Raw genomic sequence first — 11,294 nt, 5'->3', positions numbered from 1 at the left:
CTAATTTAGAAGCGTTCTCAGCTGTGGTAGTAGAGAGCTCCTCTGCGCTTCTAAAGCTCCGTTTGTACGATCTCCCGGGGTTTATATTAAGCATTTTGGGACTTCGGTTATTAGATGGAAAAACTAGAGAGGGTTTCGAGAGGGAATGTGGCTCAAAACCTGAACTTCCGACTTGGGAGGAGTTCGCGGAGTTTATCCAACGGCAGGCGGTCAAATTACGCAATCGGAAGCCCTTATAACGAATACTGCTCCAGAACCTTTGCAAACTAAGACGGGGTACAGTAAATGCTCTAGGCAAGTCCTTATGACAACAGACTCACCAGTAAACTCGACGAAATGTCCCGCATGTAAAAAATCTCACCGCATTTACGATTGCCCTAGTTTTAAAACGCTCACCCCCCAACAACGATGCGACCGTATTAGAGGGTTAAATCGTTGTATCAATTGTTTGGCATCTGGTCACTTCTCGAACCAGTGTTCATCTAGGGTGTCTTGCCGACATTGCGGTAGACGTCATCATTCACTTTTGCATTTTTTCTCTAAAGAATCTCGAAAATCCGAATCTCCTCACCGGAACGTTATTCCATCTCGTTCTCGTATAGCACCGATACCGCACCAAACTCCTTTAACGACTCGACCACCGCACCCACTTCTTCTAACCCCTCGGCAGCCACCTCTAAAATATCAGATTCAAATCACTCTCAAAATGCTATTCTATCTATGTCGGCTATGGGTCAGATAAATGTTTTACTCGGCACCGCAGTGGCAAGAATTCGCAATCATCGAGGTCGTTGGCACGATTTGCGAATCCTCATCGAAACACCTCTCGCCCCAACACACATATTGAGCAAAATTTAGCTAAAAAAACTCCTTTGAAATCATTGTAATCATTTTGGTTCTAGAACTTGAATTTGGAATAAGAAAAATCTATGTTTATACTACTTTTTGCACGCGGGTCCGATTTACATAAAAATACTATGTCAATCTGGTGTAACTTAAATCGAATGTTGATGACATGTTAATAAGCCGCTATTAATAATGACATGAGGAAGCTGTTTTACTTCAATATTAAAACCTCTATTTACCTCTATCCTTCTTCCTCTTCTGATCTCACCTCGCGACTGTGTACTCCATAGCATGCTGGTCTCTTGGTTCACCTTGCCCTCCAGGTCACCAATTATCTGTTTGGAAAACCCATACCTTCTTTCCTTGATCGTAGATTGCTTCTATGGTGACAGAGGCAATAGCTACAATCTGTGGCACTTTTTCCCAACGATTAGGTGGAGCTAGTCGGTATTTACCGTCTCCTTACTGATTTCACCTACTATCTCTGGGATATCGTCTGGACTTCCAAACGTCACTTAGTTCCCTCTTTATATTAAAACAATGACTAAAATACTATATTGAAAGAAAAATAGAATATCATACATTTTCTACGAACAAATAAAAATACTAAATGTAGTAATTAGGAAGGTGACGTATAACTGTAAAGAAATTAAAGGCTGAGTTAGATTCAAAACAATTTGAAGTTGATACGTATCCAAAATACCGAATACAGATAAAAAATCTACTCCTCTCTGTTCAGTATTTATTAAAAAACAATTTTAGGCTAAAGATAATTTTAATCCTAAAAATTTATCTTCTGAAATAATTATAGCAGAGCCTAAGAATAAGAAAACTGATATTCCTATATCTACAAACTGTTAAAGATGTGACAATGAAGACACAAGAAATTAATGTTACTTAGAGTCAAGGTGTGCTAACACCATTTCTATGCTTGTGTTGTTGTTGAGCGAACACGATGCAGCCTGTCTTAGCTGGGTTCATGGTGATATTTAAATTACTCAGTCGTTGAACAATCTCATTGCAGACTGCTCCGGCCCGCTCTAGTGCATGTTTGGGGTTCATACTGCTGCTGTAGATGGCGATGTCGTCGGCATAGGCGGCAACTGTAGCTACTTTGTAATTTTCACCAACCACATCAGCGGTATAGATTGAAAATAGCACTGGCAATAGAACTGCTCCCTGTGGCACTCCGCATTTCAGTGGGATGGAGCGGGAAAGCTCATCTCGAACCCACACAGAGATGGTCCTGTTGTCGAGGAACGATGCTATGACACCGTAGAGTTGCTCCGGACATTCGAGGTCTATGAGCTTACGGCATAATATGCCGTGAGACACAGAATCGAAAGCCTTTGTACAATCTATGGAGATCATGGCCGTAGCATGATTCCGATTGAAGCTGGAGTTCACTTCATTCTGGAGCTTCATCAGGTGTTCTGTACTCATGTGAACCTGAAAGCAGGTCTGCCAGTAAGGTGTAACGGAGTATGTCATCACAGAATTCCCGAAGGTAATTTAGGATAATCCTTTCTTATACCTTAGCGAGATGAGGCAGGAGACTTATGGGCCTGTAATGGTCGGCGTCAAATCTTATCTTCTTCGGCTTGAGGAGAGGAAACAGGATGGGATGCTTCCATTTATCGGGGAAGTATCTCAACCTCAAGCATAAGTAGTACAAGTTGGTGAGCTGAGCGATTCCCTTCCTTGGCAACTATTAAGGAAGGGAATCGCTCAGCTCAGTTTCAGCAGGATGGTCAGTATTCCGTCATGACCAGAGGCCCAGTTTCCATGACAAGATGGCCTTCAATTGTATATGTGAGACAAACGTAGTTGTTCTCACGGACCATTTACGGTGTCGAAAGCGTAATGTGAGCCCTGTCCGCACTTCAATATCTCGCTGGTAGTGCGCAAAAAGTTAGTTAAAACTTATGCTATAGTGTTAAAATAAATCAAATATAAAAATTCAATTGTAGGCTACCTGAAGAAGATGAATTGTCTTCGGAAACTCAATTAGTTGAAAACCCCAAAGATTCTCCAACTGCTACCAAGCATAAAGAGCAGACGAAAGAAACTTCTGTTGACGGAGAATCCATAAATCTAGATCAGGATGAAGACCTAATTGACGAATATCAACTTGAAGAGGAGTAGTATAATTTAATTATATATTTTTTTTGATATTGATAGATTTATTTATTCATAGATATTACAATCTGCCACACAGCTGTGGGCAATAGGTAATAGTGATGGATGATCTCATACATACTAAAATTTAAAAAAAAATAAATAAAAATAAAAAAAAAATTCTTAAAATATATACAAACAAAAGAATAGACAAGATGAACTAGTTTGATTATGTGACGGGTCGACCGTGGGATGAAGACACCTCTAAATCCTTTAGGGACTTTCTAGTTGAATAACGTAAGTACAGGGGCATCCAGTATTCGTTTTTTCACTACTTTGACGGCTCGCTTGTGTTCACTGGCCCATCTCTAGGGTTGGTCCTTCTTCGTAAGGTCATGGTTTGTAGATTGATGATAGATTTGATACAAATTTTGCCATATATGTTGCCAAACCAATGAAGCTTTTGATCTGAACATCAGTTGGGTCTAGCATAGCTTTAACAGCTCTAATCTTCTCTGGGTCGACGTACAACTGTCTTTGGTGAAGATATGAATCATACATTTAGCTTGGCACTTCTTCAGCGAAACTTTACTTTTGTTGCTTGAATTTCAGATTTGCAGCTTTGGCCGCGGCTAAAAGACGTTCAAGAGCTCGGTCGTGGTTTGCACAGGCTTCTCGATTGGTCACCCTCGTCCTAAAATCAGAATGCCTAGTATTCCTGCAAAAACTTCGTGAAAACGACGTTGGTTGACACCTTCAAACCGAAAGGAAGACGGATCCACCGTCACCTTCAAAATGGAGTCCAAAAAGTGGTGTCTAGAACTCTATTCATCTAGATGCAGATCCCAAAATACGTCTTTCGTGTCTAGCACAGAGAAAAATCTACTTGATTTAGCTCGGGGACGATACGTTCGATTGTTGGGATCTCGTATTCCGTTCGCTTTAGGGCTCGAATCAGATCTCTTGTATCAATGCAGATCTGTAGCTTTTTATGCGTCTTAACCAGCACTAGGTTACTTATCCAATCACATGGGTCGGTTTCCTTTCTATTGATACCATCCTTTTCCATCTCGTCGAGCTTTAGTTCATTCCTGAGAGGCACAGGAATGTGGCAAGTAAATTGCTGTATTTCTTCGGGTGCAAATGATTGTTTTGGCATTATGAATTTGAATCCTCCGATTCATTTTCCTCATTCAGATGCCTTACATCGGCACGTTTGTAATTGCTTGGGTGCTTCCTGTTCTTCCTCTGTAAATTACTTGCCAGAAGTTCTTAATGTTGCTTTCTCTGACACACAAATGCAAAGTTATTTGGAGTCTTGCAAAAATTACAGATCTTCTAAGCCAGGCATGACAGTTTATGTACAGTGCATGAACTCTTTCAAAGTATTTATAGAGGGTTAGCTTTTTAGTATAGGAAGGCTTTCTTTTCTGATGAAAATTAATCTTGTTCACATGGTGAGAACAGGATCATACAATCTGGTCTTGAATTAAAGAAAATTGAATTGGACATGGGAAAAACCTACCATTCAATGAAAAAATCTAAACCAAACTTGGATAACCCACTATCCAAGAAGCAGCATTGAGCAAGAATTTCCAAAAATCTTTGAAAAAAAAGTTGGCTGCATTCCAAGTATCAAAATATCTATAAACCTCTAGAAAGATGCCAAAATCTTGATTTACAAAAGAATCTCTATCAGAACATGTTAAAAATTAGTAAGATATAATGGAAGACGCACATATTATTAGTCCCGTTACAAATGACTGGTGGTCACCCATTGTCATCATATCTAAACCAGATGGACGAGTCAGACTTAGTGTTGAGAACTAGGTCGGTGTAAAAGGAAAGATTAGTCTCAGCCAATTTCGCAATCCACCTATTGAAGACTGAAGACTTACTAAGTTTTCTAAGGAACTCCTGGTACTTCTGCATACTTCATTTATTAAAGGTATATCTACATCACCCAATTGATACAGAGAGTATCATATCATAAACCATCACCACACAGGGTAATGCACTGGATGAATTGCTTAAGCTTTGGAATCAAAACAGCCCTCTTAAATTTAATAAAGTAATTTACCAGATCTAATCACATTATGATTTGATATATATTTATATGATAATATTTTGATGCGTAATAATCTGCAGGGATTATTTTTAATAAACAAAACTTGAAAACATCAAGTGAAAAAACATATTTTAAATATTTTTTTTTTATTTAACATTTTTTGTTTTTAAGTGCATCAATTTAGCATGTTCCCTGACATTGCAAGGTTATAATAAATTAATTGAATTGTTTTTTTGTACATAGTAAGAAAAAATATTACTGATTGCATTAAATGAGTATATGTATTGAATATTACAAAAAAAAAAATAGAAGGCTCATGTGAAAAGAAAATGTTGAGTAAAAAATAACTTAGAATTTATGTAACCAAATCATAACAATAATGTTGCATATATTGATCAATACAGAGAATCTCTATATATACACAGCCAAGGGAACAACAAAAAATATTGTACATCCACAAATATTGTAAGTTTAACTTTTAACTGAGCCACAACAATGGCTAGTACATCATAAAGTTTTAAGAACAGTAGGTCAGTTCCCGTTAAGAACCAATTGAAATGTAGGAATAAATACCATTACTGAAACCCCTACCTGTCTCAAAAAAGGAGAAAAGCAGAAGCACAGCATAATTAATAATTCTCAGAAATTTAAAAAATAATAAAAATGGTTAAATAAACAAATAGAAGTATTTATTATTACTATCACAAAATATATAATATTTCAAATCAAAATTTAGCAGGTGATAACTCTTGATAAAGGACCTTCTAAATATTTGGAAAGAGCTTGAGCCTTTTCTTTAAGCATACCAAAACCAACACTCTGTTTCGAGCACAAACATAGCAGCACATTTGCAACTTGGGTTATTGCCACCTTCCCTTCCTACAAACAAAACAATAAGTAAAGTATATAAATAAGTAAAAGAGTGATTGCAAAATATACCTATCTATACTATAATATAGGGGTTATTCCCCAAGGTAGAAAGTAAAAGGTAGAATTCAAAATCAAATAATTGAAATTAAATATCTTCATGGGAAAAAAAATGTTAATGGGTATAAAGGTTGTCCCACTAACCTGTACAATTTTTATTTGATTTTCGCAGATATATTATTCTATTTTTTATGGTATTCTCAATTTTCTTTCCCTAGTTGTTTTCCAGTGCTGATATATGGATTCTCACAGCAAACCAGATTCTAAGTCGAATTTATACCAGACACAGTTTCAGCATAAATCGTCAGAAGTCAAAAACAATATTTAGAATATTTGAGGACATATACAACAAAATTATTTTAGGATTCAATTTTCTATAGGTATCCGTCATCATAACTGAGGAATCTCAAATTCAGGCTTCATCATCATGACAGCCATTTTAGTATCCTCTGCCGGTCCTCAAAAAGTAAACTAAATATCCCTTTTAGACCCAGTGAAAATTAAATCTAAATTTCAAAAACGTAGAGGTTAAGAGACTTAACATGGATGGATGGATATCTTGTATATACAAGTAAAACCCATTCCTATAGATAAATAAAAAGCAGTAAAACAAATGTAAGAAACTAAGACCTTAAACGAGTAATTTAAAAAAATAAATACATAAAACATAGCTCCTATTTAAATGAACAACAAGAATTACAAAAAAATAATAAAATTATAAACATTAAAACATTTAGATATATTTAAAAACACTAAATTTTCCATTAATTGTCCACTAATACTGAATAATTATTGAAAGTATGATAAGTTTTTAAATAATAACTGACTTTTGCTTTTGATAGGCAAATATCAGAAACAAAAGTATATTATATATATGTATATATAGTTGACCGTACAAATTGATATATAGGAAGATGGTCAGGGTTGCGGTCAAAAGTGAAACAAACTAAACTTGTAAACTATTTTTGTTTCACTTTTGACCACAACCCTGACCATCTTCCTATATATCAAAAGTATATTAGTCTTGTATTTGATGGAACAGTCTAAAAAATCAAAAACATATTATCTTTAATGTTCTATAAAGTTTTTGGAAAGAAATAACACCTAACTTCCTCTGTTTAAACTAGTCTAAGACTAATTTACTAATTAAAACTAGTAAGCTGTTCTTCCATGACAAAAAAATTATAGAACTTCCCCTGAAGTGCCCAATATCTCAAAACCTCAGTTTTCAATAACTCTAAAGACGGATCCACATGTTGGCCGCTCGTCACGAATCGGAGGCTTGTACAAATGCTCGGTAAACAAAAAGCGGACCATCCACATCTCAGTGTTATTCAGAGAGGCAAACATGGCGGACGTACAAGTGGTTTCAGCCATTGCACTCGGATTATATTATTTTTATTACAAAAAAAAGTAAATGAAAGGAAATTAAACATAAATAAATAAGATTAAATATAAAACTTATTATAAAAAGTACCAACAAACACCTTTAAGCTCTTAACAGCTCTTGGTTGCAACTAGACAAAGAACAATGGTGGAGATGCTACACGAGCGCTCTCATGAACCCCTTTGATCTGTGTCCAAAAAACCGACACTCGACGGATCGGCAACGAGCTTAGGCCAACTCGTACAAGCCACCCATCCACATGCTCGTGCATGTCTGAGTTCGCCATGGCTCGGCCAACATGTAGAGGCACCTTAATATTTTATATTGGAATAGCATGCACAGTTTAGATTTTTTATTCCCCTTTTGGTCATTGTTCTGTAACAAAATAATTCTTTAATAAAAATTAAAAAAAAAAAAAATACATGAAGGGTTTATTTGACATCCTTATTAATCAAAGTGAAAGGTATGTCCTTTTATAAACTCAAAACAAACCCATACCTTAACTGACTCGAGAGGACAGTTTTCTCCAGCCCCAACATACTTAGGCCACTTGTTGTCTACAGAAATATTCAAGAAACTTCACTGACAAGGAAAGAGCTCTTAGTGCCTTCAAGAATATTCAGGATACAGCAAATTAAGGACCTAGTTCTATTTCTGTAATGGCTAATTGAATTTTTAAAAAATGCTTAGAGAAAGCATTCCTGTGGCAATAGGAGTAATAATAATTAAAACAAGAACAATAAAATATCCTCTAGGTATGCACCCATTACAACTATTAGAGATAAGAGCTGTTAACAATCTCAAAAAAAAAAATAAATAAAGATTACTGATGAGTTTTTAAATCATATGTTCTAAATCATATCAAATAACCTAATAATAGTCAGAGGAAAGCATGCTTCTACAATAAAAACAAACAAATGACCTATACTACTACACTACCTCCTAGGAAGAATGCCTTTATACCTATCTGATCATTTCTGACATACAGGAGGGTAATCCTAGAGGTAACCAACCTACCAACCCATGGATACCGGAAGAATCACAATCTTCTCTGGCAGAATTGGACCTACTGACTGTGAAGATAGGAAAAAAATTAACAAGCAGTATTATTGGGATCTGCTATTATAGTCAGTAAATTCATAAACACCAAATAATTTTTAAAATATAGAATGTGAAAATTAATAAAACAAGTTTCAGATGTTTGTTGTAGGAACAGACCTAATATGACACCTCAAGCACTTTCGAATGCATAAACTATAATTAGCGAACACAAAACTAATTTATTTAAAATAAAAATTATAACTATTCAAAATCACCTGAAGTGAAAAATAAAATAGAAGTAAATTACCTCTCAGTATATAACTCTTAATGGCAGATTAAGACCTCCAGACAAGTAATAAGTTTAAATAATGAAACCATAGGAACCAAATATAGACAATAGATTAAAATTTATACTTATAAATCATCAATATGGTTCTTCGAACTGAGAATATACATGTAAAATTATCCAAATTACAAATATCTACTCGAATTATAATGAATAATGATTTCACTTTACAATATGTTAACTCTTGTCTAAATAAAAATTAAATTAAAAACAATAACTAACTAACTTAAAAACCCTTCAATTCAGAGCAGTTATTAATAATAAAAAACTTTTATAAATTGAGTAATAGGTTTAAATTACCGAACACTCCATCAGGACCATTTGTAGACAATCTTCTTTTAAAGCCATCCTACCATTTTTTTCATAAGCTGACCAAATATTGCTAGCAATCGCTGCTGTAACTGTTGCATCTCTATTTCCATAACCACTGTAAGCTAATAGAGCTCCTTCATGATTCAAAAGCCTTTAATTGTAATAAAAATTAAGATAACCATACCAAGCAATCACAAGTAAACATGGCCATAATAATCTAAACCAGTATTACACTTACAATGTATTCTCAACACCATTAGTATTAGCTTGACCCAAAACTTGGGATAGTATTTTAGGTTTTAACATTTTTTTTTCTTAATATTATTTGGATTGTAAAGTATATACAGTAGGAGAAAATAAACTATACAGATCAAACCATGAAATCAACAGGAGCTGATCTGAGAAAACCAAAAATATGAAACCTTTTACAAAAGCATCAAAGGATTACAAAAACACAACAAAACTTTCTTACATTTTACATTTACATTGTTTTCACTTAACAAGTATATCGATTTATTACATGACAGAGGAAACATAATCATAGACAAAAACAAAGAAGTAGGTCGATGTATGACAATATACATGAGGAGAAGATGGTTGGGAGGTGCGGTCAGAATATAACACAAATAGGTTGGAATAACTTATTTAATAGTGCCAACGTTTCGGCCCGAAATTCTACCCTTCATCAGGGCTAAGAACAAATAACAAGAACCAATGAATACAAAAAATAACATATAAACAGAATGACATATAGTAAATAATTGTATAGAATGAAATTAATAAAAATAAAGTTATAAAAGAAGTGGAAAATAAAATGTATATACCGGTAATTGAATAAGTAAAAATAACATAATTAAGGAAATAAAAATTAAAAGTTATATAATGCAAAGGAAGGCGAGAATACATTACCGTCCGGTAGTCACGTCATCTTTGAAAAGGTACTTATTAAACATTGAGCCTTAACGTACGCGTTACTGAGCTCACTAGGTATTCCAATTTCGTACTATCAGGGCCCTGTTTCCTAATGAAAGCTAGTAGTATTGGTCCATAACACAACTATAGAAACAACATGGTAATAGCACTAATACTTATTTTTTTATAATAGGGATGACTATTAGTGATATTACAGGACTTTAAAAGTACTAAAGTACAAGTCACTGTATTAAGTTAAATCGACAAGACTAATACTGGAAGATTATTGATTGACCGTGTGTAAAGATGAAAAGAATACGGTCCGGGTGCGGTCAAAAAAACTCAAATAGTAGAAATATACTATTTTAATGAGACAACGTTTCGCCCCACGTTGCAGGGCTTCTTCAGGGCTGAAGTTATATAAGTAAAAATATAAAAGGTACAAGGTATAAGGTACAAGACTAATAGTATTAGTTTGTACTTTATTATGAAACAGGGCCCAGGTGAGTAAAAATGTTCATGTTATTTTTGTACATGTAAAAGACAGTAGAGATGATTTACAGGCAGAAGTAGATAAAGACAGTACTATTCATATATATATATAAGTTATGGTTGGCCAAGGGCTGTATACAACACTAATCCTAACTCCTCATGTAAACAAACCTCAATAATGTCTATAGCATCACAGAGATAATAAACCAGTATCTTTCAAGTAAGCGTGCAGTTTAATTCTGTTCCCTCTTTCTCTTTTTCTTCAAGCTATTCAGTCTAAGTGCTCGTAAGTGGTGCCGAAACCCAGTATTCCGATTGAATATTTTTCACTGAATGAAGATTTTTTTTTTCTCTTCTTCTAAATCTTAACTTTTTTTTAAAATCAAAATCATTTTTATAAAAAACTTCACCGATTGAACATATTTTTTTTTTAACTGATCTCGCATCCGTGATTTTTTTTTTCTTTCACCTCGCTCATCTTTTATTTTATTTCGCTTAAATTGTCAGTTTTTTTGTACTGACCAAGATGGTTAATGGTGATAGTCAGCCACCACGACAGCCCGCATTGAGGCAGCCAGTGCTACAGATTCCCGTGGCGCAACCGGCTCCTGGAGTTCCTGCGGCCCCGGTTGTTCCGACAGTCCCGGCGGCGGTTCCAGCGCTACCCCCGCTACCAGAGAGCACTCTCGCGGCTGCTCACGCCAATATGTTGGCTAAAATGAAAGTGAGAGCAGTAACCTCTCAGGATATTAGAAAAGCTATCTCAGACTTGGAACGGTTCTCAGGCCAAATTGGTGAGTTAAATCACTTTATTAAAGGTGGAGATCGCATCATGGAGAGGTTGG

At 35.1% G+C, this 11,294-nt stretch overlaps 2 protein-coding genes across 10 annotated transcripts in view; one reads left to right on the top strand and one right to left on the bottom strand.

Moving 5' to 3' along the window:
- LOC106689537 (uncharacterized) overlaps positions 1–3,024 on the top strand; it is a 99,241-nt gene extending 96,217 nt beyond the window's left edge. For all 8 annotated transcript variants that reach the window (XM_067048032.1, XM_067048035.1, XM_067048038.1 and 5 more), the window contains one exon: positions 2,817–3,024. In XM_067048032.1, coding sequence (XP_066904133.1) covers positions 2,817–2,991 — 175 coding nt within the window. In that variant the 3' untranslated portion in view covers positions 2,992–3,024. The remainder of the gene's footprint in view (positions 1–2,816) is intronic.
- Positions 3,025–5,699: 2,675 nt separating this feature from the next.
- Lamtor2 (Late endosomal/lysosomal adaptor, MAPK and MTOR activator 2) lies at positions 5,700–9,612 on the bottom strand. 2 transcript variants are annotated; one of them, XM_014434555.3, is made up of 4 exons: positions 9,518–9,612; positions 9,284–9,443; positions 9,034–9,196; positions 5,700–5,911 (listed from the first exon to the last, which is right to left on the bottom strand). In XM_014434555.3, the coding sequence occupies exons 2-4, from the start codon at positions 9,349–9,351 to the stop codon at positions 5,765–5,767; spliced, it is 378 nt and encodes a 125-aa protein (XP_014290041.1). In that variant the 5' UTR covers positions 9,352–9,443; positions 9,518–9,612; the 3' UTR covers positions 5,700–5,764. The 2 variants fall into 2 exon arrangements, with proteins under 2 accessions (XP_014290041.1, XP_014290040.1); XM_014434554.2 differs by having other exon boundaries at positions 9,284–9,553.
- Between the last annotated feature and the right edge of the window lie 1,682 nt (positions 9,613–11,294).

This window comes from Halyomorpha halys, unplaced genomic scaffold (genome assembly GCF_000696795.3).
Source record: "Halyomorpha halys isolate HHAL.00 unplaced genomic scaffold, Hhal_1.1 Scaffold1389.1, whole genome shotgun sequence".
NCBI classification, from domain to species: domain Eukaryota; kingdom Metazoa; phylum Arthropoda; class Insecta; order Hemiptera; family Pentatomidae; genus Halyomorpha; species Halyomorpha halys.
The sequence above is the reverse complement of the archived record's forward strand: the minus strand, read 5'-3'. Positions and strand labels throughout refer to the sequence as shown.

What these genes read in the sequence shown, in the direction of transcription:
- Lamtor2 (XM_014434555.3), bottom strand. Translation starts at nt 9,351, where the DNA reads ATGTTAAAACCTAAAATACTATCCCAAGTTTTGGGTCAAGCTAATACT. An exon ending in AATGGTGTTGAGAATACATT is followed by an intron (nt 9,197 to 9,283) that starts GTAAGTGTAATA and finishes TTACAATTAAAG; the next exon opens with GCTTTTGAATCATGAAGGAG. An exon ending in TGGTCCTGATGGAGTGTTCG is followed by an intron (nt 5,912 to 9,033) that starts GTAATTTAAACC and finishes TTTTGTTTGTAG; the next exon opens with GAAGGGAAGGTGGCAATAAC.